General features: G+C 46.1%; 10 protein-coding genes across 10 annotated transcripts; 3 read left to right on the top strand and 7 right to left on the bottom strand.

Moving 5' to 3' along the window:
* The first annotated feature begins 119 nt into the window (after positions 1-119).
* Positions 120-2355, top strand: AGABI2DRAFT_211003 (hypothetical protein). The gene is made up of 8 exons (XM_006456118.1): positions 120-867; positions 922-1003; positions 1068-1174; positions 1229-1320; positions 1376-1388; positions 1442-1909; positions 1965-2046; positions 2101-2355. The coding sequence occupies exons 1-8, from the start codon at positions 130-132 to the stop codon at positions 2184-2186; spliced, it is 1668 nt and encodes a 555-aa protein (XP_006456181.1). The 5' UTR covers positions 120-129; the 3' UTR covers positions 2187-2355.
* A 1081-nt stretch (positions 2356-3436) lies between these two features.
* On the top strand, positions 3437-5925 carry AGABI2DRAFT_153856 (hypothetical protein; the record flags this gene model as incomplete). Its single annotated transcript, XM_006456119.1, has 12 exons — positions 3437-3626; positions 3770-3902; positions 4019-4037; positions 4213-4653; positions 4725-4853; positions 4919-5057; positions 5113-5163; positions 5214-5278; positions 5349-5365; positions 5436-5567; positions 5628-5771; positions 5838-5925. 12 exons carry the CDS (start codon positions 3437-3439, stop codon positions 5923-5925), a joined length of 1548 nt encoding a protein of 515 aa, XP_006456182.1.
* A 2248-nt stretch (positions 5926-8173) lies between these two features.
* AGABI2DRAFT_195409 (hypothetical protein) lies at positions 8174-14693 on the top strand (the record flags this gene model as incomplete). The annotated part of the gene is made up of 2 exons (XM_006456120.1): positions 8174-9064; positions 13411-14693. Coding segments are annotated over exons 1-2 (1728 nt in total), but the record flags the coding sequence as incomplete, so codon positions are not given.
* A 421-nt stretch (positions 14694-15114) lies between these two features.
* AGABI2DRAFT_77676 (hypothetical protein) lies at positions 15115-15609 on the bottom strand (the record flags this gene model as incomplete). The annotated part of the gene is made up of 3 exons (XM_006456121.1): positions 15115-15300; positions 15353-15413; positions 15470-15609. Coding segments are annotated over 3 exons (387 nt in total), but the record flags the coding sequence as incomplete, so codon positions are not given.
* Positions 15610-15928: 319 nt separating this feature from the next.
* Positions 15929-16878, bottom strand: AGABI2DRAFT_180909 (hypothetical protein; the record flags this gene model as incomplete). The annotated part of the gene is made up of 3 exons (XM_006456122.1): positions 15929-16061; positions 16118-16493; positions 16548-16878. The coding sequence occupies 3 exons, from the start codon at positions 16876-16878 to the stop codon at positions 15929-15931; spliced, it is 840 nt and encodes a 279-aa protein (XP_006456185.1).
* A 623-nt stretch (positions 16879-17501) lies between these two features.
* AGABI2DRAFT_146097 (hypothetical protein) lies at positions 17502-18448 on the bottom strand (the record flags this gene model as incomplete). The annotated part of the gene is made up of 3 exons (XM_006456123.1): positions 17502-17634; positions 17685-18060; positions 18115-18448. 3 exons carry the CDS (start codon positions 18446-18448, stop codon positions 17502-17504), a joined length of 843 nt encoding a protein of 280 aa, XP_006456186.1.
* Positions 18449-18912: 464 nt separating this feature from the next.
* On the bottom strand, positions 18913-19221 carry AGABI2DRAFT_153862 (hypothetical protein; the record flags this gene model as incomplete). Its single annotated transcript, XM_006456124.1, has 1 exon — positions 18913-19221. One exon carries the CDS (start codon positions 19219-19221, stop codon positions 18913-18915), a length of 309 nt encoding a protein of 102 aa, XP_006456187.1.
* A 284-nt stretch (positions 19222-19505) lies between these two features.
* Positions 19506-20568, bottom strand: AGABI2DRAFT_195410 (hypothetical protein). The gene is made up of 7 exons (XM_006456125.1): positions 20504-20568; positions 20335-20449; positions 20236-20281; positions 20049-20177; positions 19968-19993; positions 19768-19915; positions 19506-19721 (listed from the first exon to the last, which is right to left on the bottom strand). Exons 1-6 carry the CDS (start codon positions 20525-20527, stop codon positions 19911-19913), a joined length of 345 nt encoding a protein of 114 aa, XP_006456188.1. The 5' UTR covers positions 20528-20568; the 3' UTR covers positions 19506-19721; positions 19768-19910.
* An 89-nt stretch (positions 20569-20657) lies between these two features.
* AGABI2DRAFT_211022 (hypothetical protein) lies at positions 20658-22089 on the bottom strand (the record flags this gene model as incomplete). Its single annotated transcript, XM_006456126.1, has 7 exons — positions 20658-20902; positions 20953-21122; positions 21179-21454; positions 21514-21533; positions 21592-21787; positions 21861-21888; positions 21942-22089. The coding sequence occupies 7 exons, from the start codon at positions 22087-22089 to the stop codon at positions 20658-20660; spliced, it is 1083 nt and encodes a 360-aa protein (XP_006456189.1).
* Positions 22090-22593: 504 nt separating this feature from the next.
* AGABI2DRAFT_228030 (hypothetical protein) lies at positions 22594-24768 on the bottom strand. The gene is made up of 10 exons (XM_006456127.1): positions 24514-24768; positions 24330-24462; positions 24079-24270; positions 23763-24027; positions 23579-23708; positions 23517-23530; positions 23279-23465; positions 23143-23224; positions 22815-23087; positions 22594-22751 (listed from the first exon to the last, which is right to left on the bottom strand). Exons 1-10 carry the CDS (start codon positions 24704-24706, stop codon positions 22667-22669), a joined length of 1554 nt encoding a protein of 517 aa, XP_006456190.1. The 5' UTR covers positions 24707-24768; the 3' UTR covers positions 22594-22666.
* Between the last annotated feature and the right edge of the window lie 1081 nt (positions 24769-25849).

Consider the following 25849-nt stretch of genomic DNA (forward strand, 5'->3'; position numbering starts at 1 on the left):
GACGAAATGGCTGTGCTCGGCATATGTAGTGACGCTGCGTGACCCCCACTAATGGGTCACATGGGCCATGGCGTATATATAGAGACACGTTTGGGCCAATACCCGTCTTCCTTTCTCATCCCCGTTTGAATGGTGGAAACGTCTTCGTCTAGCCCGTCTTCAAATGCGACCTCCGGAAATTCCAGCTCTTTGCGCCAGCCGGTCACCTCTCTCTTCGGCGAGGATGAGGATGAACCTCCCATATGTGGCTCCTCACACCCTCGGTCGACTCAAGTAGAACGCCAGAGCTCGTCGAAGTCCACTATTATTCCAGTCCCAGAGGAGGGAGATGGTAAACGTGCGTCGGATGATAAAGCTGATATCGAGGTCAATATCATACCCGTCAAACGTGTACCGCTTGAAATCCTTCAAGAGACACTTGTTGAGGATTCTCTCAGCCGAAAGGAGCCTGACCTGGAGCACGGCGGTGCCCGGTCTGGTCGGTCTGGACATCTTCACTCTACGACCATTTTTGGGGTCAAAATCAACCTCGGGAACAAGACTCGTAAATTTCGTACACTCTTCACCCCAACTCGACCTCTCGGGCCTCAACCAACGTATGCCCAGTCAATCAAAGCCGCCATTAAATATTCACCTTTGAACGTCTTACTGTTGTTTATCCCAGTCTCTTGGGCTTTGCACTTTACCAATCAAAATCCCACTCTCGTATTCGTCTTCTCGGCCCTTGGACTTGTTCCACTTGCCGCGTTATTGGGATTTGGTACGGAACAGATTGCCTTGAAAACTAGTGCTAGTGTCGGTGGATTGTTGAATGCTACACTTGGAAACATTGTTGAAATGATTATTGCTGGGATTGCTTTGAAAGAGGTGGGTCGTAATTGGCTTGTCATGCTGAAGGGATTTTGATGTTGTGTGTTTTAGTGTGAACTTGAGCTCGTCCAGAGTTCGCTCCTTGGAGGATTGCTGAGTAACTTGCTTCTTGTTTTGGGCATGGCCTTCATAGGTATGCTCCGAGCTTTACGTCTTTGGTCGGACTACAACTTTTTTGCTCATTTTATTTTTCTTAGTTGGAGGGTATCGCTTCCATCAGCAAGAATTTCAACCTATGGTTGCGCAGCTCAACTCTTCCTTGCTGATTGTTTCCGTCATCTCACTGATCGTACCAGTCGCTTTTGTGAGCCTGAATGTTATCTTTCTCTCGGTTTTTCCTGACGGCGACAATCGTTAGCATCAGTACCTCGAGAATCGCGTTGATGATGGTCAAGAATTGCCTATCCTGTTGGAGCTCAGTCGTGGCGCTGCGGTCATTTTGATTCTCATGTACGTTTTTTTCAATTCGAAAAGAATGGCATGCTAATTCTGATTCTTATTGCAGATATTTCGCATATGTACGTGACTATGTTCAGAAGTCCATTGGTTTTCTGGGCTCAAGCCGATTTAGCTTTACTTCCAATTCTATTCCCATAACCACCTGTTCTTGGAAGTCGATACCAATTCGTCAATGTCATCGGACTCGTCCACAATGTCGAGCGACTCCAGTAGTACTTCATGTGACGATTTTCATACCATCAAAGTCAACACGCCAACTGCACTCTCACTCGTGCTCGTAGCGACTGGACTGGCCTACCTCACAGCCGAAAGTCTGGTCGATTCGCTTAACGGCTTGTTGCTCGCTCATCCGGGAATATCGAAAGAATGGTTAACGCTCATAGTCATTCCAGTCATTAGCAACGCTGCGGAACATGTTACAGCGGTTATAGTTGCTTCGAAAGGGAAATTCGACTTGGCGATGTCGGTTGCTGTGGGGAGTTGTATCCAAATCGCTTTGTTCGTGATCCCTTTGCTGGTTTTAGTGGCCTGGGGTATGGGAAAACCGTTGACATTGTTGTTTGATCCATTGGAAACGGTGGTATGTCCTGGTTCCTATTTATGTTCACTCGAACTTGATCTCAATCATGGTTTAGGTCTTGTTCTTTTCGGTGTTACTTGTGAAATTTTCTGTTGAAGATGGGAAATCACATTGGATGTCTGGTATGGCGTTGGTTTGTGAGTACTATTATTGCTTCGATCGATTCGAAATTAATTAACGGGCGGTAATAGCGGTATATATACTGATTGCGTTGGCGTTTTGGCATTTCCCGGAGACGCATAGGATGTTGCAAGGATCTCCAATTGGTTGTGTATAAGTAAACGGGTCGTAGGTGGTGGTTATAGTTGCTTTGAATTTGTTGTCCTATCAACTGAATTTCGTACACGATTACTTGTCTTTGACTTGTCTCACGTTTCAAGATTAGTTACCTGGTCCCTTATGATCAAATATGTTCATTTCGCTTGTTGAATAAAGTTTCGGCAGGTACCAAGGACATGAGTAAAGTCTATCGTTTGTTTTGCAAATATGTATGTAAAGCGAGTAAAGTACTCAGTGATACCGAAGGTGTCTTGATCACTGAGGAGTTCATACACCACATGTATTTTAGCGGTCCTACCGTGTTGGAACCGTACAGTAAGAATAGAAATATGAATGAATGTAGTCGGAGGGAGGGCATTGGATGATAAAGCGGAAGTCGGAAGAATGAAGACAGAAGATAAAAATAGAACTCATAACCCATAAACGGAGATATAAGGATCATCACCTACGAGTCTACGACCCCAGTGTCAAAAGTCATCCCATATATGTGTTAAATCGTCAATCAATCAGACCGGCGGAAATGGGATAAGGATCTCTGTGTTTGCAGCAGTTGAGTCTTGGGAATGCTTGGAGGTTTACAAAGAGGGTAAAGGTTATGTTCTGCGGCGTAGGAAATTTCATATACTTTGGGAGTCGTGTGACTTGTTTGCCGCAGACCATTGCCCCGGCATTCGGGCAACAATCGGGCGAAGGCTCCGAATCTCCCATGTCGAGACACCTCCTTGGAGTTAAGGAGGGCTTTGTACTTGGTAAGGGTTGACGGATATGGTGAGTTCGTGAAGGTGTGAACATTCTCCGCCGAAGCTTGATGTGATCTTATCAAATTCAGAATGGGATGTACATAAATTGCTGGCTTTTTTTACGTCTTTGATGTCGGTTTTCTTGGTGAAGTTACGGATGGTCGGTACAGTGAGCGAGTGAGTAGATGAGCGGTGTTTTTACAGTTGGGCGTTGGAGTAGATACGCTTAGCGAGGCCGTGGAGAAGGCACGTCAAAAGCATGGCCGACCTTCCCGCGAAAATGTTAGAATTGGTGCTGAAAATATCTATGTACATGATGCAGACCAGAACGCCTGTGTTTCTGATATGACGGTTGCTGGAGGACGAGTAAGCGAAGAGTCAGGGATGGATGACCCTAACAAGCGCTTATCCGATTTGCTTTAACTAGACCCTGTCGGATTCGGTCCTCATCTTCTCCTTCGCTTCTCCTTCTTCCCTTCCTCTCTCCTTCCCTTCTTCCTCCCTCCACATGTCCTCCGCGCCCATCATCGTCGCTACCACCGGCTTTCTCCTCGCTGTCTTCGTCTGGCTCCGCAGGTCAAAAGCCTCAACCGCATCTCTTCCTCCGGGCCCAAAACCTCTCCCTCTCGTCGGCAATCTAAGAGACCTTTCCGCAAAAGAGCTTTGGCTCCCAGCGCAGAAATGGGCGAAGCAGTACGGTGAGTTGGCGTTTCCTTTGTTGAGCGCCTTTTCATCGCATATACTCTCCGCTGACTCGCGGTCACCCCGTCTTTTCTTCATTTCGTCATCCCCGCCACGTATATGCAAACTGCGCGCGTTTCCACTTTTGTCAATCAACCAGGCGACGTCGTCTACGTTCACGTCTTTGGTCAAGGGCTTGTGTTTCTGAATACTCCCGAAGCGGTGTTCGATTTACTTGATCAACGTGGAGCCATCTACTCGGATAAACCTCAACTCGTCATGACCGGGGAACTGTGAGTCTTCTTTTCAACTTGGTCATCTATCACTTCTCCTTCGACTTCCTTTTTACGAGTTTATGCTCGTCTTCTTTTCCTTTTGCACGTGGATTACTGACCCGCTTTCTCCGCAGTTGTGGATGTAAGAACATGGTATGTCCGCTCTCTCATTTCGGTTATGTGTTTCCCTGCCTCCCCTTGCGAGACCAACTGCGACAGCCAGCGCTTTTGGTGGTTGGCGGTGTTATTCTTACATATTTATATAAATATATGCCCGTCACTCGTGGTACCGTGATTACTGACTACCGTCTCTGTGTATCTCTGACAGGTGGCGTTTACGACGTATGGCGATCAGTCTAAGCGTCAAAGAAAGTTAATGCACAAAGCCTTTGCAACCCATGTCATCCCCACCTATTACCCATTACTTGAAACGGAGACGCGAGCTTTCCTCCGACGTCTCGCAGCGGATCCCTCCGACTACACCCGCCACACCAGGCGTTATGCCGGTGGTCTAACACTATCGGTTGTATACGGTTACGAAGTTCAGACTGGGGAGGACAAGTTCTTGCAACTCGCGGAGGAGTGTGTGGATCTATTGGCGAACCATATCGCCTCGGGTGGTGGTATTTGGCCCGTGGACATTATTCCTGCATTGCAGTATCTTCCTAATTGGGCGCCTGGTGCTGGTTTCAAACTCAAGGCTGCAAGATGGAAGGCGAAGATGGAGGAGTTTGTGGATAAACCGTATGAGTTTGTGAAGAACAGCATGGTGCGTTAAATTTCACAGCACTTTTACTTCTTTCTTTGTTATTTTGTTCTTATATTAAAGACTTGATTTAGGCGAGTGGTGACTATACACCATCGTTCTGCTCGACTTTGTTGGAGGATGAAAAATCTAAAGCGACCGATCATTTCGAGTTTGACCTGAAATGGACTGCGAACTCGATGTACTCGGCGAGCGCTGATACCGTAAGCTATCTTATGCGTCTTTTCACCTGCACATTCTGAAGCATACTTTTCCCCCCCCCCTTCAGACTATCGCTCTATTTAGCCATTTCTTAATGGCAATGTTGCTATATCCTGAAGCTCTTCACCAAGCGCAGAAGGAAATCGATAGTGTGGTCGGTACAGATAGGCTGCCGACAATGATGGACCGCTCCTCTCTACCATATGGTGAGTGAGCACCGTATCAAACTGATCCTGCAGATTTATGATGTGCCGATCACAGTTCAGGCGCTCATCAATGAAACTCTTCGTTGGGGTGTACCAGTACCTTTGAGTAAGTTATTTGATGACTCGATATTGGTATTTCCTCATGGTTCATTATAGACTTACCCCACCGATTGATGGAAGATGATATCTATCGCGGGAAGCATATACCCAAGGGATCGTTGGTGAGTTTTTTGAGTTTGTTCGTCGAAGCAATAGTTTCCCTAAACGTCTTCTTTTCTACTTGTGACGTAGATATTCGGAAATATTTGGTGAGCGATTGGCGTTTCTTATTCGGGTTTTTGCTGGATGATGCTAATGGCAATGCGACTGTTACCATAGGGCTATCATGCGGGACGAGAGATTATACCCTAATGCTGATAAGTTCCAGCCCGAGAGGTTTATGGAAGTTGTCGATGAGGAGACCGCGAAGAGAAGGGATCCGAACAATTATGCTTTCGGTTTTGGCCGAAGGTGAGTTGACAGTGACTTTGTGGTCGTGTGCGCAGGTCATTGAATTATGAGATTATCTAGGCGCTGCCCTGGAGCCAATCTCGTGGACTCTTCTGCGTGGTTGTTAATCACCTCCGTCATTGCGACAATGAATATTACCAAGCCTGTGGATAAGACTGGCAAGGTGATTGAGCCCGAGTTTGTCTTTGAAAACTTCATTTTCAGGTTAGTAAAAGTTTCATCTGCCTCACGACATAAAGCTTGACGTGTTCTTGTTTGTGATACTCTTAGGACTCCCAATAAATTCAAGTGTGATATTCGGCCGCGTTCAGAAAAGGCATTGGAATTGATCGGACAAACGGAATTCGCTTTATTGTAATTGGACGTGGAACTTCACGTCGGACAACCCTACCCTCGTGCTATCCCCCGCTTTTGTTTTTTATTGGATAATGTTGGTGGAAAGAACGGTTTGGGACATTAATTATTTCCAAGGCATTTTTTCCATCACTTTTTATTCTTTCTCCGAATGAGGGCGTTATTTATAGACGTCAATTGCCCTTCGCATTTTTCTTTCTTTGTTTCCCATATTTTACCTTAGATCATCCAACTTTCTTGGACACGATTCCAAGGATATAATCACTCGTTATTTCTGGCGCCTCTAAACCTTTTCGATATCCTTAATTTTCTTTCTAAAATTTGTGCAAATAGGTACCTGGCTTTATCAACTGTCAAAGGACGTTATGTTTTGGTTTAGGTTTTTCAGCTCTCGCTCTCGTATCATAGCAGTTTTTCTCTTTTGTTCTTTCAATAGTTTATAAGGAAAGATTATGAGCATTATTTTTTATTTTTATTGCCGCGTGCACACGTCGTAAAGTCAACGTTTTCTGCTGAGCCGACGAATTCACTTGATAAGATAGTACCTGGCCGAACAGGTACTAGTTCTTATATTAGTTGATTTGTTTTGGATCCTATTTCGGCATAGCAGAAACACAGGCTGTCAGTCAGCGTTCATTTTCTTGTACCACATGTACGAGAGACTTCTGCCGTAGTGGATCCGACTGTATTTGAAGGGTATCCGCGCTGGCCGCAGCAGTTTCGCCTTCTGGAAGCTGATTAGGATCATCATGTGTCAAAGGGAAGGCTTATAACATTTGTCGCTGTGGGTGCCCCAACATCATATAAAAGCATGTCTGCTTGGCTCCGGAGAAGTCCGACCAGGCTTCTCCGCTGTTCTACACCCCCAAACTATGGTTCAAGGAACATTGGAGAAGTCGCCACAACAAGTCTGCAGATTTTATATAAGAGGAAGATGTACATTCGGGAACAATTGCAAGTTTTCTCATACTGTTTGTTTATTCGCCTTGAACCCTTTCTTGTTGCTCTGCTGATCGTACTTAGACGCCGTCAGGCGACAGGCCCGCGAATGATACTAGCCGGGCGGAAGATAAGATTCCAAATACGCCGTATGTCTTTGATTACTTGTATCTGTGAAAGCCCTGGGGATCAATTGTTGATGTTCTTTGTGTCGTTTTTAGGAACTCGACGTCCTCTCATGGAGTGACGGGGTCGAATGAGTCAAAAGTGAAACCACTTGCTAAAGTTAATAAGCCATGTAGGCTGTGGCAAGGAGGTAGCTGTAAATGGGGAGATAAGTGTCGATTTCGACATGATGCTGAGGTATGAGGTTCCTGATGACTCGCTATGAGCGTTTGACTGATAATCTTGGTTGATTTTATTTGTATAGGCTGGGTCGCCTACTGTTACTCAAGGCGGTGATGCTACACCGATTCCTAACCGTGTAGGTGGTACGCAGTCTGTGGATACTAGTGAGACGAAGGTCCGTCCTGCGGCGACGACCCAAATACAAGAGAGGCAACAACCTGTGAACAAGAAAGGGTTCAAATTCAACGACCAAGCAGCGGCAGTCCGCCGGGAAAGGCAAAAACAATTAGACCAAGAAAGGGAGGCACGAAAAGAAGCGAAAGAAAAGCAAAGAATTGAACAACGTCGTAAGCAAGAGGAAGATTGGGCTAAGGAGGCGACCTTCACGATCCAAAGAGTCGTTCTCAACTCGTTTGTTCGATTTGAAGCTGGACTAACCATCCAACACGTTATATGCGGTTTCGAAGCATCTCAAATCCTTATCAAGAACCTTCCTTTGAATGCACAGAGATCCGAGATCATTGCGCTCTTCACTCAACAGGGTGTCGATCCTAATGATCTTGTCATACTCAAAATGGAAACTGTGGATGGGCATTCGCAGGCTACTGTTCTGGGAAGAGCGACGGATGTGGGGGTTATTGCTGTGGGTTTGGATGGTATAGAGTTTCGAGATGAGAATCTCGAATTTGTGGTTTGCGAGAGGACTTCGGATGGTCGTACCATGGGTTCTTCGAATCGAGACTTTCATCTTCTCACCATATCTTATCCCAAACCATCCCTCACTATGGTCGTCAGGTATCCCGACATCGGAACATTCGAGGCAGGAGAAAACAAGAGGAAACTGGACGGAAAAATTCTTAATGGACAGAGGATTCGTGCAGAAGTTACCGCTGATGGTTTTGATGAAGACTACTTACCTTCTTATGTTATCGAGCTTTCCAGAATACCCGCAGACACCACCGTAGCCGAGGTGCAAACCCTTGCTAACACCCGAAATGTCGAACTTCGTCAGAATGCCTTGTCATACAAGTCTGATGATGTGTTCAATGCAATAGAATCTCATCTCCGCAGTCTACCTGGATCGACTCTGCAAAGGCTCACCCCTGATAACTCTTCCCGTCCCAATTTCGTTTCCGTCAAAGCCTTTTTTAACACTTGGGAAAGTGCCAAATCTGCTCGGGATAGCCTTTCCGGAAAATTTTTGAGGCTTGGATTTCCTTCCCTTCGTGTCTTTCTATCCGACCCCTATCGATTCGTACTCACTCTGGACGAAAACCAATATAATTCTCAAAAGGCTCAATGGTCTGAATTATGTGAGGGAAAGAGAAAGGAGGTGACCATCCAGACAAGGACCGTCGATCGAGGTAGAAGAAGAAGTGTCATTATCACTTTATTCGGGCGCGACAAGAAGATGGTAGGTGCCTTGAAGGTACGCATCGAGGGTATGGCTGCTGGCCAGAGGCTCGATGCGTCCTATTGGCACCCCGTCTTCAAGGATTACAAATATCTCGAATTCTTCGACGACCTCTACCATAGCACTGGTGCCTATTTTCGTAGTGATTGGAAACACAGCTGCCTGACAGCGTCGGGTTCGACCGACGCGGTTGAAGCTGCCAAGGCCCATATAAAGGACGAAATTGACCGTATCTCGGCAGAGGAATGGACTATACCGCTTCAACGTCGAGCCTTGGGATTCTTCGTGCGCGAGGGTTTGGCGAAGATGAAAGGGTTACTTGGAGAGGAGAACGTCACACTTGATGTAAACTCTGCGAAAATTGTGCTCCATGGTGCTGATCTCGAAGAGGCCAGACACCACCTCAGGCAGATCATGGACACTTTCACAAATCGGAATGCGTCATCGTCCACTACCGCCTCGAATAAAGACCTCTGCCCAGTTTGTTATGGCACCGTCTCACAGCCATTCGAGATTGGTTGTCAACATATCTATTGTTCTTCTTGTCTTCGCCATTATATACTCTCTACCTTCGATAACCATAGCTTCCCGTTGAAATGCATGGGAAACGATGCTACCTGCAACCAACCCCTTTCGCTTCCTCTCATCCAGAGATTCTTGCCTCACCAGCGGTTTGAGACGTTAATGGAAGCTGCGTTTCGCTCATACATCGACAAGAATCCAGAGACGTTCAAATACTGTAACACGCCGGGTTGCTCACAAGTATATTGCGCTACCACTTCCCCTCAAGTACTACAGTGTCCGTCATGCTTCGCTGAAGTGTGTACAGCATGTTATAACGAGGGCCACACTGGAATGACTTGCGCAGAAAGGCGTGTTCACAAAGATGCAGGAGAGCAGGAGCGATTGTTGAGGCAATGGGCAACCAAAAGTGGTGTCAAGAGATGTCCGTCTTGTCAAGCATGGGTCGAGAAAACCGAAGGGTGTAATCATATGAGTTGTAAGTGTGGCGCACACTTTTGTTGGATCTGTCTAGGGGTTTTCGACGAGATTAGCGTCTACGACCATATGAATGAAGTGCATGGTGGAATTTCTAATGGTCCACAGGCTGCCGCAGGACGTCCTGAGCGAAACAATGTACCAGACGTTGTAGATGTTATTGGTGGACCCGCGGCGGCGGCGGCTGAACAAATGGCAGGGGTTCGTCGCATTCAGGCGGGGCGTATAGCTGCGCAAGTCATTGGACGCCCTGGAAATCCCGTGCCCGTAGTTGAGGGACAAGGGGCAAGATTAGGGCAGCGCATCCGCGAGATCACGATACAAACCCGTATAAGATTGCTAGAAGAAGAAGCTAGGAGGAGAGAAGCGGAAAGAAGACTCGAGGAGGGCCGGCTAGAGGAAATAAGACGGCTGCAACGTGAACGTGAACGTGAACTGAGGATGGAAAGGGAAGTAGAGGAACGAAGGTGCCAGGAGGCGGCAGTGAGGAATTATCACATGCAGCGACAAATTTTGCGGGAAAGAGAAGATGCCAGGATGATAGAAGAAGAAGCCAGGATAATAGAAGAAGTCCGAAGGCGGGAGGCAGAAGAGAACAAGGGATGGTGTACAATTATGTAGAAGCGACAGTTGTTTTTTTTGAAGTATTGATTGACCGTGTATGATTTCCAATGTTATTGGTTTTGACCTGCCATTTCATGTATATTCACCCCGCAATGTTGTTGAGACTTCAAAACCTTTATTTTCTCGAAGCAGGACATTCTGGGTGCTATTTCCACGCCAACTGAAAATCTCTTGTAGTTCTGAAATAGCACCTGAAATAGATTAACCAGGAGAACTGATTCGTTCAGGTATAATCAACTTCTTCATTTGTCGCGTTTAGCTAGACTTCGTGATCAGATTTCAAGTTCACTGGTTATGAAAAAATGTGCGAGTGATGAGCGCAGTGTGCTTTCTGAGGGGTTGCCCAGCGTGTGAAGTAAACTCATTATATCAATCATTTCCTAATATGAAAAACGTTTCGTTCCTTTACTCCTTCAACATCATGCATACTTATGCGGACGGTTGGCCATGGACTACCACTTCGCTTTTGAAACCCACCCTTCCCGATTTCCCTGTCATGAGGCCAGACATATAGGTGAGACTCGGTTGACACGCCTGGGGGCGACGCAATCCCACTCTTACCGCCCAGTGGAGGCTTTATGCAGACTTGAATCTCCCTGCCTTCCACTCACGCTCCAACACTGTCTCCTTGACCGTCAAACTTTCTTTATTCTACTTGCTTTTATTCCCTGTTTAACACAGCCTTTCGGCTCACATGGGAGATGCTGTCCTTCACTTTTCTTTCGACTCGATGCTGAAGTTATTGGCTACGCCAAAACATCCGCTTCATAGATTGTTGCCATTTTTTGGTGCATCGTATGCGAGAGGTTTATGCCGCAGTGGCTCCATCTATGTTTGAGGGTTACCCGTGCCGCAGTCTCGCCTTCTCGAAGCTGATACGAGGCATCACATCGTCGGATCATGTGTGTTAGAGTTACTTGCAGGCTACAACGTTTATTGCCAAGGGCCTAGTGGCGTATAAAAACACTTTTGCTGAGCCTCAGAGAAGTCCGACTAGGCTTCTTCACTGTTCATCCCCCCAAGCTATGGTTCAAGGAACGTCGGAGAAATCACCTCAACGAGTCTGCAGATATTATATCAAAGGGAGCTGTCGATATGGGAACAGCTGCTGGTTTCTTCATACTGTCCGTTGATCGTTTTATCGCCCGTCCGCCTCTGCTGACCGTATCGATTTCGGTGAATCACCTTAGGCGCCATCGTCATGCAATGTAGGTGACAGGGCGACGATTGACAGCCAATCGGAAGATAGGTCTTGTTCAAATGCAATGTATGTTCTCCGTTAAATTGTATCTTTGACTTGAACCTCTCAATGAATCGTCAATGTCTTTGTTGTTATAGGAGCTCAAGTTCAGATAATTCAGGAAGTAAGCACCTTAGCAAGGTGGATGAGCCTTGTAGGCGGTGGCAAGCAGGTAGTTGTTGGTGGGGAGATAATTGTCGTTTTCGGCATGATGCTGAGGTGGAGGTAAATTTCCGTTACTATGTACTATGTGCCCTTTTTCTGATAATCCTTTTTGTTTTTGTCAATTTTACAGGCTGGTCGTGTAGGCGAGACACAATTTGCAGATACTAATGAGATGAATGTTTGTCCTGCCACTACCGACGATTCCGAGGGGGAAGAACATCAAGAGGCGAAAGAAATGGAAAGGATTGAACGATGCCGTAAGCAAGAGGAAGACTGGGCTGAAGATGCGACTGTCACGATCCAAAAAATGGTCCTCGACTCATTTGTTCAATTTGAAGCTGGTTTAACCATTCAACGCGTCATATGCGGTTTCGAAGCATCTCAAATCCTTATAAAAAACCTTCCTTTGGATGCACAGGGATCCGAGATCATTGCGTTCTTCACTCAACAAGGTGTTGATTCTAATGACCTTGCCATACTCAGAATGGATACTGTGGATGATCATTTACAGGCTACTGTGCTGGGAAGAGCGAAGGATGTAGAGGATGTTGCAGTAGGTTTGGATGGGATAGAGTTTCGGGATAGAAAACTTGAGTTCGTCGTTTGCGAGAGGAACTTGGATGGTTGTACGACGGGGTCATCGCATCGGAACTTTCATTTTCTCAACATATCTTTTCCTAAACCGTTCCTCAGTATGATTGTCCGGTATCCCGCCCTCCAATTATACAAGGCTGAAGAGAGTTGGAGGGAGTTGAATGGAAAGATTCTCAATGGACAAAGGATTCGTGCAGAACTTATAGTTGATGGTTTTGATAAAGACTCTTTCTTACCTTCTCATGCTATCGAGCTTTCCAGAATACCTGCAGACACCACCGTAGCCGAGATCCAAACTTTCGCCAACACCCAGAATGTCGAACTGGGTCGTAGCATCACGTCGGATGAAGTACTCAACGCACTAGAGTCTCATCTTCGCAGTTTACCTGAATCCACCTTTCAAAGATTTACCCCTGACAACTCTTCTCGTCCCCAATTCATTTCTGTCAAAGCCTTTTTTGACACTTGGGAAAGCGCAAATTCCGCTCACAACAGTCTTTCCGGAAGATTCTTGAGGCCTGGATTTCCTCCGCTCCGTCTCTCCCTATCGGCACCCTATCGATTTGTGCTCACTATGGACGAAAACCAGTATAATTCTCAAAAGGCGCAATGGTTAGAGTTATGTGAGGGAAAGAGCAAGGAGGTGACTATCCTGACGAGGACCGTTGATCGAGGTAGAAGAAGGAGAGTGATTATCACTTTGTTCGGGCGCGATAAGCAGATGGTAGGTGCCTTGAAGGTACGTATCAAGAGTATGGCTATTGGCCAGAAACTTGATGCGTCCTATTGGCACCCCATATTCAAGGATTTCAAGTATCTCGAATTTTTCGACGATCTCTACCGTAGCACTGGAGCCTACGTTCATAACGATTGGAAGCATAACTGCCTCACAGTGTCAGGTCCAGCCGATGCGGCTGAAGCTGCCAAAAATCGTATAAAGGAAGAAATGAAACGTATCTCGACAGAACAATGGACTATACCGCTTCAACGTCAAGCTTTAGGATTCTTCATCCGCGAGGGTCTGGCGAAGATGAAAGGGTTACTTGGAGAGGAGAACGTCACTCTTGATGTCAAGACCGGGAATATTGTGCTCCATGGTGCCGACCTTGAAGAGGCCAGACACCACCTCAAACAACTCTTGATCTCGTTCTCGAATCAAAATGCATCATCATCATCCAATACGGCCTCGGAAGAAAATCCATGCCCAGTTTGTTACGACAACGTCTCAGACCCTTTCGAGATCGGGTGTCAACATGTCTATTGCTCTTCTTGTCTTCGCCATTATATTCTCTCTACCTTCGACAACCATAGCTTTCCGTTGAAATGCATGGGAAGCGATGCTACCTGCAACCAACCCCTTTCACTACCTCTCATCCAGAGATTCTTACCTCGCACGCGATTTGAGGAATTGATGGAAGCTGCGTTTCGCTCATACATCGACAAGAACCCCGAGACGTTCAAATATTGTAACACGCCGGATTGCTCACAAGTATATCGCGCTACCACTTCCCCTCAAGTACTACAGTGTCCCTCGTGCTTCGCCGAAGTGTGTACGGCATGTCATAACGAGGGCCATACTGGAATAACTTGTGCTCAAAGGCTCGCCCAGAAGGATGTTGGAGAACAAGAACGACTACTGAGGCGATGGGCAACTGAAAGTGGTGTCAAGAGATGTCCGTCTTGTCAAGCGTGGGTCGAGAAGAGCGCCGGGTGTAATCATATGGGTTGTAAGTGTGGCGCACACTTTTGTTGGATCTGTCTAGGGGTTTTCGAGTCGGATCGCATCTACGACCATATGAGCAAAGAGCACGGAGGATTTTATAATGATCCAGAACCGAGGGTTAACGCGGGACAAGCCGTGCCGAACAATGAACCAGACATTGTAGATATTGTGGGTGGGCCGGCGGCGGCGGCAGAACAAATGGCCGCGTTTCGTCGCATTGAAGCAGGACGTGTATACCGAGTCCAACCACCAGCCAATAGGTTTTGGGCCGATCGTCCAGCTAGACCCCCTGCAAACCGGATGCCCTTAGCTGAGGAGCGAGTTGCGGAGCACGAGGCACTAAGGGATCAGCCACTGCAGGCCGAAGGTGAACAAATTTGGCGCGAGATAAGAAACTTTGCTGAAAGAGATCAAGCTAGGAGGAGAGAAGCAGTGGAACAAAGACGCGAGGAGGACAGACAAGAGGCATTGAGGGCTCAGCGTATGCAGGTAGAACGTGATCTTGAACAGACGAGGGAAAGGGAAGAAGCTATGAGAAGAGAAGTGGAGGAACGGAGGCGTGAGGAAGGCAGACAGGAAGCAATAATGGCTCAGCGTATACAAATAGAACGTGAGCATGAACAGGCGAGGGAAAGAGAAGAAGTTAAGAGGAGAGAAGTGGAGGAACGGAGGCGTGAGGAGGACAGACAAGAAGCATTACAGGCTCAACATTTACAGACAGAATTTGAGCGCGAACTGCCACAGAACACGAGGACAAGGAAAGAAAAAAAAGGCAGGGGAGCGGAAGCTCGAAGAATGAGAAACAAGGGATGTATGATTATGTAGACGAGTTTTGCAGGGACCATGTCATCTTTCCAACATTACACTTTGACTCAATATGCCGTCCACCAGCAGCGGCAACGATCGTAAAGGGCCGAAATGACGTCTGGTTGGACAGTGTGCGAGCACACGAGCAATTTGTGAATGTGGAACCGTGACGACAGCGCGAACCAACTAGCACGAGAATTTTGGAAACACGAACTTGTGGCACACAAGGTAAAGTGGAAGCTCGGGGAGCCATGTAGCCTGTGTGTGGTTTTGTAGGCCATACGAATCTTGTATATTGTTCGAACAGTAGTAAGTACTACACACTACACTGGGACCTCTTCTACCGGTGGCGACATGTCAGAGTTATCGGATCAGACTGAGCGAGGATTCCCCGAGATACGCTTCCTGGGCAAGTGACTAGATTAACGCGAAGGGGTTGGTCGCCTGTGGGCGCCATGTCAGGGACACGGATCCTTCTGGAGCGAGCCTCGCGTGGGACATCATTGGCGATTCTGATGGCTGTTCTCTGTAACATTACAGCTTAGTTTCTGCGCATATATCGACTATAAAAGACTTACTCCATCCGAGATCTCTATACAGAATGAACTAGCATCCGTATTGACGTAATCCCACGAGACGCTACAAAAAAATAAGAATCGATGCAAAAGGACAAAGGCGGTATGAAGCAAACATACGTCTGTATCATTCCGCATCTCCACTGTTCACCTGCGTAAGGTCGGGTGACCTGATATCCCATAGTAGAGGTTGTGATAGAGAGAACGAGGGCATAGGCGATGAAGAAACGCATAGTAAGAAAAGGCGACTTGAGCGAGTAGGATATAGTATGAGTTTAAGAACAAAGTTCGATTTTTTGAGCGTGTTCAGGTATATATAGGCCCGGGCGCGACGACGTCACGACAAAGACGACAAGATATATGCGGTCTCTCTTTCGGAAGTAATCGTCACGTCATTTGGCTGTACCGATGATCGCCAGCAGAGAGAAAGCCCGAGGAATACGGTCCAAACTCCTCAAACCCTAGCAAGGCTGAAGACGAGCTGGACTTGAACTGGATAGTGCAATTTCTTATCATTTTATTTGTTACATAACTTGGGATCTAAAGGATACATTACGAATTTATAAATAGTAGTTCGCCTCAATCGTCATAGAAAACTAATGCCCTCAATTCAATAGACTCCCGGTGAGGAGCACCTTTGGGCGTCGTAGGGTCTTCAAATGAAGTGTGTGGCGTGAAGCGCGAAACGCTTCCGTCTTCCACTGAATCAAAACTGAAAAAACGTCAGCGGCGTGCTCGACGAAATATTTAGACTAACCAGGAACTTACCATTTGATCAAGGCAATTTCATCCGGCGTCATCCCGCGTAGATATTTCCACTCGTGCTTGTCGCTGGGCTTTACAGACATAGTCTCTCCTTCACGGTCGGGATACACTAACGCAACAGGGAATGTATCATTCTCCGGGTCGACGCTCCTGAAATCGCAGAATGCCAAAGGATATTCAAGAGCAGGGTTCCCTATCGGCCTCCAGAGATTGATAATCTGAAATCTATGGCGTAGTAATTCGGGAACATCTTCGGGCGGTAGGTGTCGATGAACTCGGTCTATCGAAGACTTCTTTGTTTGATCGACATGGGCCTGAGGTACAGGCTGACGACTATCTGGAGTATCGCTGACTTGACCTGGTCTTCTAAGGCGGCGGGCTACATGAAGCTCATGGTCAGCTATGTAATCTCGACGTAAGGTGCGCAACTGACTATGATCAAATAGAACGACTCGAGATGCGCCTGTAAGTTCTTTGATAATCTCAATGCTTTCCGGATAATACTCCTTCATAACTTTCTCGTCGTCACGGAAATCCGTAAATTTAGTCGGGCGATTGTAGAGTTGAAACCCAGCTTCATCCAGTTTATACAAATGCTCCTTTCCGCGAACATTCTCTATCTTCACAGTCTGTTCCATAGGCACGATATTACGATCCCTGATCCCGGCTTTTTCATCTGTATTGATTGATTGGTAGGGACGAGAACCGTCAGAGGGAGGTAGCAGGAATACGAGCTTAGTTGTGACAATGTCGGAGGAAGCCATGGGTGTATGCATTGGTAGGCGGCATAAAGCTGCCTTTATATAAAGTCTGCTGTATAAGCATGGATAAGAATGCATTAAGATGATCATAATGACACAAGTCTTTGGTTAGGTCACTTCCTTGGAGCGGACGCCAGTTAGGTGAATAAGCTGAGTTCCAATGATTATAAATCGTCTCCGAGTCTTATCGCCGAGGGATAATATAACACAGCTAGAGCTATAGTCCCGCGTCAGCGGTTGTTCATACTTGCATTGCTAGACTTACAGTATAACTACCGAGGGTGTTTGGAGTCTTTGGACTCCTTTAGCGCACTTAAGTACCAACTTTGATGGTGAACTTACTTTTCTTTTTCTAGAATACTGATGTTCTCTATTTATAATTCTTCCATCCAATATTAGGCTAGGAGTTCAGATATAGAATGTATTTATATTCGTTACCGTGGTGTGCCGGTCCGTGAATCGTATAATATAATACAGGTACCCGGGCTCATCAGTCGAGAATCGTCGGGTCATCGGGTTGGACCAATGACTGTCGACTAACAGCGGAGACTCCAAGGTGGGATTACAATTTCTCATCGTTTCGTTTACTTCATAAGCGATCGAATGGATATTGAGTATGGTTCCCCTTAATCATCGTAAAAAACCAATGCCCTCAACTCAATAGATTCGCGGTGAGGAACACCCTTGGGCGTCGTAGGGTCCTCAAACCCAGTGTGCGGCGTGAACCGCGAAACACTTCCGTCTTCCACTGAATCAAAACTAACAAGAAGGTCAACGACACATAACAATTAGAAAAACCAGAAACTCACCATTTGATCAAAACGATTTCATCTGGTGTCATCCCACGTAGATACTTCCACTCCTGTTTATCGCTAGGTTTTACACACATAGTCTCTCCCTCGCGATCCGGATAGACCAAGGCAACAGGATATGTATCATTCTTTGGGTCAACACTCCTGAAATCGCACAACGCCAAAGGCCATTCAAGGGCAGGATTCCCTATCGGTCTCCAGAGATTGATAATTTGGAAACGATGGCGAAGTAGTTCAGTAACGTCTTCAGCTGGTAGGTGTCGATGAACTCGGGCTATAGAAGACCTCCTTGTTTGATCGACGTGAGCTTGAGCTACAGGCTGACGACTACCTGGAGTGTCACCGACTTGATCTGGATTTCTGAGTCGGCGGGCTACATAAAGTACACGGTCAACTGTGGAATTTTGACATTGGAAGTGGGACTGACTATGATCAAAGAGAACGACTCGAGATGCGCCAGTAAGCTCTTTGATGACATCAACGCTCTCCGGATAATACTCCTTCATCACTTTCTCGTCATTACGGAAATCCGTAAACTTGGTCGGACGATTGTAGAATTGAAATCCAGCTTCATCCAGTTTGTACAGGTGCTCCTTCCCGCGAACATTCTCTATGTTCACGTTTCGTTCCGTAGGTACAGTATTAAAGTCCCTGAACCCAGTTTTCGTATCTGCATTGATTGACTGATAGGGACGAGAACCGTCAGGGGGAGGTAGGGTAAATGTGAGCTTAGCTGTAACTTCGATTTTGGGGGAAGCCATGAGCAGATGTACAGCTGGACAGGAGGCCTCGGGCAGCCCCTTTTATGAAGTCTGCTGTATAGGAGTGTATAGGCGCCGTGATGATGAGAATGGCAATGTTATGATCATGATCGCGTAACACCGGTGGAGTGGACACACGATATCTTGTACGGTCCGGGAATATGCAAAGATCCAGACCACTTCATTCCTAATCACCCCATTAGAGGGTGTGACATCTTGATAATTGGGAGGCTTGGCTGAATGACCATGAAGACGAACATGCTAGTTCGTCTGCTTCGGGCGACAGGTAGTATAGAACAATGCTTTCAAGGACTCCTGATAGTGAGAACGAAATTACAAGTGAAAAATTATGAGAAACCAAACATAGAAAAGCTGTAAAAGGCAAGTAATCCGAGTCCTAATAGGTTCAATGAATTAAAAAGAAACCCTCGCGATAAGTTTTACTCAACGTACTCCAACCTGAATCAATCTGACCTTTCCCATACCTCCGGCCCGTGAAGAACAATTTGCAATCTGAGGATACTAGGGTGTATCTCACCCAACGGACGGATTTTCAACACCTCAAGGTCATTGTCATCATCAAGTACGATGACTAAAGGACGAGTCACTTTATGGTTTGGTAGAGATCCACAAGCCATATATTTGAAACGTTCGTAGTCAAGGTTTTCCTCGAGTATCCACGTGAGAAATTCGTACACTCTCTCGGCGCCGACAAGGTCAGCCAACTTTGAATGACTGATTTCAAAACCTTTGATATATCGACAAGGGAACATAATATGCTGAATTAATCGTGAGTACAATCTGGCGCCAAGGGCAGTTGCACGTACATCTTTGTCAAAAGAAAAAGTTCAACAATAGTGGTGGAAGGACTAAGCGCACGTGCAGTGAGCGAGCTGGGGATAGTATACGTAATCCACTGCGTGAAAAGCTTCAAGTCACTTCAAGGTTCAAGCAAAGCGAGCTCTCTGGATAGCACTCTGTTACAACCTTCTCGTTATCGCGGAAATTTATAAACCTAGTGGGACGTTTGTAGAATTGGAACCCAGTTTCATCCAATAGATGTTCCTTCCCTCGAACATTTTCAATGTTCACTTTTCCGAGTCGTCCCGTAGATACGACATTACAATCTCTGACCCCAGTTCTTGAATTCAAATTGCTGGATTGAAAGGGTGAGACCGGTCGGGAGGAGGTAGAATGAATACAAGTTTGGTTGAAACAACATCAGAGGAAGCGATGGGTAGATTAGATGTACGGACAGGAAGCATCAGGCCGCCTTTATTAAAAGTCAGCCACATTGGCAGGATGGGAGTAGTACTAACATAATGATCACACAAATCCTTGTTTCCGGGTAGGTAAATTCTCTAGGAGGGAACACATGAGTATGCTACCTTCCCATCCCCATGCGAGCCCCGGAAAGAACATCGGTGACGAAGAAGAGTCCGACTCTTTATTGAAGTAGATATTACACTAGAGAAGGTTTAATCAGCTTGAAAAGACTAAAAAACACTGAACAGCATACTTTCTTGGTAGTCAGCCGCGACCAATCTGTTGAAAAAACTTTTCAGCGCCATGTCCATGAAAGATGACAAAGGATACTTACAATTCTAATACGATCTCTCTGGGTAGACGCTCCATAAACTCATGTAGTGGGATATCCTCCTTCGGTCCAACGGTCTCGTAATGGGCTTTGAAGCTCATATATTCAATTAGCTTTTCAGCTATAATAGCTCTGCCATATAACGACGTCAACGCATGTCATCGAATGGCAAAGACTTCGGTACACGCACCGTTGACCAGAAGGACACGTCTTGGTTGCCGCTTCCGCGTAACTGCCTGCATAAAAGGTCGATCGAAACACCCAGTCTTCAAATTCCGCATTTACCTACTTGACATGTCTAGCATGCTCTTCATTGTTCCGCTTGCCTTGGCAATCTTTCGCCGTACGATAAAAGAATAGCCATCAATGCTAGTGATGCGGACCCAATCATTATTCTCCGGTGCCTGCCGTGTAGGATGTGAACATGAGTATGCAGGGCGCGCTTGCTCGAAACATACCGGTGTGCTCGCTTGATTCTGCATGATAAACGACCAAAATGTTTAAAAAAGTGTTACAAACGCGAGGTTCAGCATGAGTTGGGTGATACTGATGGTTTGATGGACGCGAGTCAATGGACATCACGTGCATCGGCTTGAATATCTCATTTCAGATCTAAACTATCACTGCCCCTAGTACAATTACAACGGAAAGCCATATAATGGCCATGGTCATCCGCTCGCCCCCATTCTGCTGCACCACCGTCAATGAAGGACCCGTATTATTCGCGCTAAAGACCCGGACATAGCCCACGTCGAAATACGCATTTGCATATTGCTGCGTCCCATTATTTATCACGTAGTCCAGATAACAATTCCCCGTACACGTCGCCGGAAAGAATTGAGGAGATCCAGCAAAGTCTAGGCATGTCAAAATTAGAGTGACAAAACGCGAAAACCAAAGGCCTCACCTCCGCAGAGCGTAATATCAAACACCAGCGTTTGGGGTTCAAAATATTTATCAATCTCACACCCACCAGAAGGCAAATTTCCTGTCGGTGTCCCGAATGCTGATGTGTCGATCTTGCTTGCGTTATTGCTCAACACATCGGGCACTTTGGAACGTTCAAAGAACCATATTCTGCGATTTCAGTCTTTTAGATATGCTTTTAGGATATATATCAATACAATACTCACGATACTCCAGTCTCTGAAAGTTCACCTACGAATACTCCACCTCGCGCGTTCGCGAAATCAGGTCCATACGAAGCCGGACTGTCATTAGTGACGATACACCCGGTAGATCCCTCGCAATTCGTTCCATTAGTGATTTTTGAGGTTTGTTTTGGGAGAAGTTGTGTGCATCCAGCGGTGGTATGTAATCCCATCTGAGAATGCGGCGAGAGATTGATGCCTTCAAATAGATCCATTTCACCTCCTGCAGGCCATAATGAGGTAGGCGAAAATGTCCACCTATGAATGAAACAGGCCATGAATAATATGCTCAAGGGGGACCGCATACATGAACTCACACAGCAGGCCAGACCGAACACTATTATATCAACACATCAGCCTCCATGCGAGACAAGATAACAAAGCAAAATACTCACACCATAAGGTGCATGCCAAAGATCAACTACAAAAACGGACCCGATACCATACGTAGCCTTCGTCGAGATCCTCACCGAATTTCTCTTATAATTCCAAGGGACGAAACTCGTATTATCAACTTTAATAATTGCGCGGTTTGTCGTAGAGTCGATATATGCGAGACGTTGGGTTGAGGCATTTTCTGCCGAGAGGAAACTATTTCGATGGATCGTCAGCCACCATGCGTCACATACAGACAAATGGAAAAGGTAAGAGAGAAGGGACTGACATAGTATCACCGTTACTAGTGTTATCATCTAATATCCATGTCAATAACAAGGCCATGTTCACTCGAGAAAATACGTTGCACAATGGTCATAGAAAATCCAGTCATCAAAGAACGTTCCTCCAGAGTAGTCCTTCACAAGCCCGTACCGCGTCGCTGTTACCCCTCCAATCCAAGCAAGTAACACAGTCCAGTAATAGTAGGAAGATAGCAAAAGTGATGCCGTCGCCATAGTCCCAAAACGTAGATGTTGTTGTAGTTGATCGCTGTAGTAGTCTTTCGCGTAAAAGAAATTTTTTCGCCTAGGCGTTTGTCCAGATAGTGTAGAATTGACTAAAAGAGTTGGTGGTTGTGCAAGTATTTAGTGGTGAGGATGAACCGAGTCTATTTATATCTTGGATCGTTCATATCTGCGACATAACGGATTGGGAAGGAAAACAGTCGGTATACATTATCTAAAAATTCGCCATGTGGCTCAAAAGATATGACAAACTGGATTTCGAGTGTTTTTTTTTCTCATACGTTTTATACGTGTCATCCGTCGTCGCACAGGAACGTCTCTTCCAAGTATCGAAACCGCGCCAATAGATATGATAGACTCGCCTTTCTGTTGGCCATTCAATTACGCCTCCCAACTATCAACATGTCACACCCTCCGTATTAACGTGAGAGGAAGGATCTATCCTATATCGATGCCACTTCTCAGCCTTGCAGTGCGTCATGGATTACAGAGACGAATGTCATCGAGCTCTCAACATGAATAATATTAGTATATGAGAGGAACAACAAACGAACTGGAGTCAATCTGTTTATTCAAGAAGTTCTGAACTATTAACCAAATATACCGCAGCTTTTGAGCGAGGGATGATTCTGAATGAAAATGGCAGCGGGTGTCTACCACATGAAAGTGCCTTGAGTAAAAAGTTTAGTGACAGATGAACATCATTAAAAACGTACGAGAGAAGTTCTCCTGTAACATCTACTTTAATTTCCACTTCACGTCCATTGTCGTCAATCTGGGGCTTGACGTCGTATACCGCCAACACACTCGCAATCATTATGAAAAGAGAGTTGTCACTGAAATACCGGCCTGGACAGATTCGCCTCCCGAAACCAAAAGCCGCGACACTTGGATCACGAATTTCTTCGTTGAACTTGCCATCTTTGATGAAACGATCAGGAATGAAATGGTCTGGGTTCTTGTATATTTCCGGATCGTGCAAGATTCTCCTGGAAACATTGGTCAGTGAGACTTATCAAGGATATCGAAGAATTTTAAGCAAACCAGGCATCCCCAATCACAATTGTGCCTTTCGGAATATGATACCCTTCGTATTCGTCATCATCTGTGGCCATATGAACCTGACCTAAAACAGAATAGAATTTCAGATGTTTCCAAGGAACAGCGAAGTGAGGTGTACCGAATGGTGTTACAGTCAGCCATCGCATTGTCTCCTTGACCATGGCGATGATGTATGGCAGGGAAGGACGATCATTAAACTCGGGCAAGCGACCCTTCAGAACTCTATCGAGCTCAGCTTGACCCTTTTTCTGCGCTTCAGGATACAAACACATGGCCAGGAAAAATGTTTGAATAGCGGCAATAGTCTGGCCAAGTTTCAGCAATCTACAGTCTTCTTGAAATTAAAAAAATCTTGCCGTATCTGATCCCCCTTCATAGCATTGTTAGCACGAGTAAGAAAAGACTCTGAGTCGCTCACCTATGTAAGCAATAGCGCATGTGTTCATTGCGACCGCTTCTTCTGTAGCCCTATCTAGATCTGGAAAATTCTGGTCATGCAATTTCTGAATGAGGGACGCCGCAATAGACGGGGCCGCTGTTCCTACTTTCTGGATTGGAAATTAGCAGCTGCAATTTCAATCCAGTAACTTCGCTTCACTTGCCATCTGTTCTTTGACCAGCTCAAATGGTTTACGCGCAACATAGCGATTCACATCTTGCCAAGCGTTGGCTTTTCGCTTCCATCCGGCGCCGGGAAACCATGCCGGAATATGCTTCATGAAAGGAAATACATCTACCAGATATCTTCCAGGTGTTCCCCCGTCTGCGAGTCCCTCAAGAACGCTTTCTGCATCCTTCACATATGGATCATCAAGTCCTTTGATTTTTATGCCGTATGAAACCTCCATTATAGTCTCTGCAAGGGCGCTATAGTCCGTTTAAGTGACGCATAATCCAGTTAATAGCGGGTGAACATACGTGTGCATCAGCTCCACATGTCGCTCAGGTGATGAAACTAAAATATTCCGTAGGAATCGACGGGCTGCGTTGACCTGAATGGGATAATATGTGTCCACGACATTTGGATGGAAGAAATTATGGAAAGCGCGACGTTGACGCCGCCATGAAGATCCGTACGGCAGTAACACAAAAAGAAATCCCAGGCCAATACTAGTGGGAATGGGATACATATGAAGAAGTTTGCCACGAGAAGTTCAAAGATGACGCACTTTTCCAAGAGCATCGGCATACGAGGACGATCTGAATAATTCTTTGATCGTCTTTCAAAGATGTCGTTCACCCTTTCCAAAGTTCCTAGGAGCAAAAACGATCTTCCTAGTACCTTCAGGTAGACGATATCCCCTGATTGGTTGGTTAGAACAAGACCTGACCCCAAACATACTCCTCACGAACCATAAGTCTTAAACCATTTATCATAGACCAGCCAAGGTTTAGTTGTTGGAAAATCGAATAAACTCCCTATGATCGGATATCCCTTTGGTCCAGGCGGCAGGGGAAGACGTGTCGGCTTAGTTGTTCGAAAATACTTGTAGAAGAACCATCCAAGAACAGCTAACAGAGCGAGACGTGGGGAGAATGGTTCCATATGGCTTGTAGCCAGGGGACAAATCGGAAGAGTTTATATAACTAGCGGAACCTTTTTTTTTTATCTAAGAAAGAAGGCAAAGTCAGAAGGAGGAGACTCGGAAGTTCTGTAATTGCATGCCAGCTTCCATACCAAAATTGAAACTCCCATACCAAGCGGAACTCCCATACCCTGCGAAACTCCCATACCAACCGAAGATTTTCATGTCGATCTACTAGTAAAGGGAAGAGATGTTAAATTTGCCGGGTGCTGCGTAAGACGAATTGTTAACAACAATCCGTCGCCTCCGGTTAAGCGAGACAAGCGCTTTCTGTTGTATGCGGGGAGTTACAGTGGTAGCCAAGAGAGAAACATCATTGGTAAACAAGCATACGGAAGAACAAGGAGTATCCCCGGATATAAGCGCGTTTCAAAAACGTGGGCAAGGATTTGCTTTGACAGCTCTCACGCAAGACTTCGAATGGAGCTATGACCAAAGATAATTCTGAAAGCCAGCGCATCTAGGCAGGTTGGATATGGATAAGCTGGGTGATAGAGGGGCTGAGTGAAGGTTGTGGTCTCCTGTTCCTCTTCTCTCCATGTTATTTATAAAGGCCCCAAGAAGCTCCCGTACATTTCGCATCATAGTCATGATTGAATGCAGTCGTCCTTATCGCCAGAATTTCGTATCCAGTCGGTGCCTTATATCGATTCTTGTTTCATTTTTGCTATTGGAGGTGCCAAAATCCATGATAATACTCTTAGCAGTCATTGCAGGAGTCAAACCGAAGGAACTGGAGAGATCGTTGGTCCTTATACTGGCAGCCGGTAACGCCCATCCTTGGCCTACTCACTCAAGCGTTCCAATCCCCTTGGATTTATTTCATTTGGGTGGTAATCCCACCAATTTGCCGAGTTCGCTTGCACCTATTGATCGACATCTCCCATCCGACGGGTTGACATCCTCAGCATCTTCAGAGCATCCATGGCATTCAACGCGGCTTCAAAGTGTATGTTTTCCAATGGGGATGCATAGGCATCGAGTCGCTAGAGAGTGCGAAGCAGACTGGTACCGTGCCATTCGTTCGGATGCGATGTGATCAGCTGGGTGCAGCCAGGACATGATCGCCATATGACGGTACATCAGAATGCCCAATGACCTCG

This window comes from Agaricus bisporus (assembly GCF_000300575.1).
Source record: "Agaricus bisporus var. bisporus H97 unplaced genomic scaffold AGABI2scaffold_12, whole genome shotgun sequence".
Classification (NCBI taxonomy): domain Eukaryota; kingdom Fungi; phylum Basidiomycota; class Agaricomycetes; order Agaricales; family Agaricaceae; genus Agaricus; species Agaricus bisporus.

Excerpts from the sequence above, each read along its gene's own strand:
- AGABI2DRAFT_211003 (XM_006456118.1), top strand. The coding sequence starts at position 130 with ATGGTGGAAACGTCTTCGTCTAGCCCGTCTTCAAATGCGACCTCCGGA. Across the intron at positions 1,004-1,067 it reads TTTGGGCATGGCCTTCATAG|TTGGAGGGTATCGCTTCCAT; the intron begins GTATGCTCCGAG and ends TATTTTTCTTAG. Across the intron at positions 1,175-1,228 it reads TGATCGTACCAGTCGCTTTT|CATCAGTACCTCGAGAATCG; the intron begins GTGAGCCTGAAT and ends GACAATCGTTAG.
- AGABI2DRAFT_195410 (XM_006456125.1), bottom strand. The coding sequence starts at position 20,527 with ATGCAGAATCAAGCGAGCACACCG. Across the intron at positions 20,282-20,334 it reads GAGCATGCTAGACATGTCAA|GCAGTTACGCGGAAGCGGCA; the intron begins GTAGGTAAATGC and ends CCTTTTATGCAG. Across the intron at positions 19,994-20,048 it reads AGAGAGATCGTATTAGAATT|ATTGGTCGCGGCTGACTACC; the intron begins GTAAGTATCCTT and ends TTTTTTCAACAG.
- AGABI2DRAFT_228030 (XM_006456127.1), bottom strand. The coding sequence starts at position 24,706 with ATGGAACCATTCTCCCCACGTCTCGCTCTGTTAGCTGTTCTTGGATGG. Across the intron at positions 24,271-24,329 it reads ATGCCGATGCTCTTGGAAAA|TATTGGCCTGGGATTTCTTT; the intron begins GTGCGTCATCTT and ends CATTCCCACTAG. Across the intron at positions 24,028-24,078 it reads CATGTGGAGCTGATGCACAC|CGCCCTTGCAGAGACTATAA; the intron begins GTATGTTCACCC and ends AACGGACTATAG.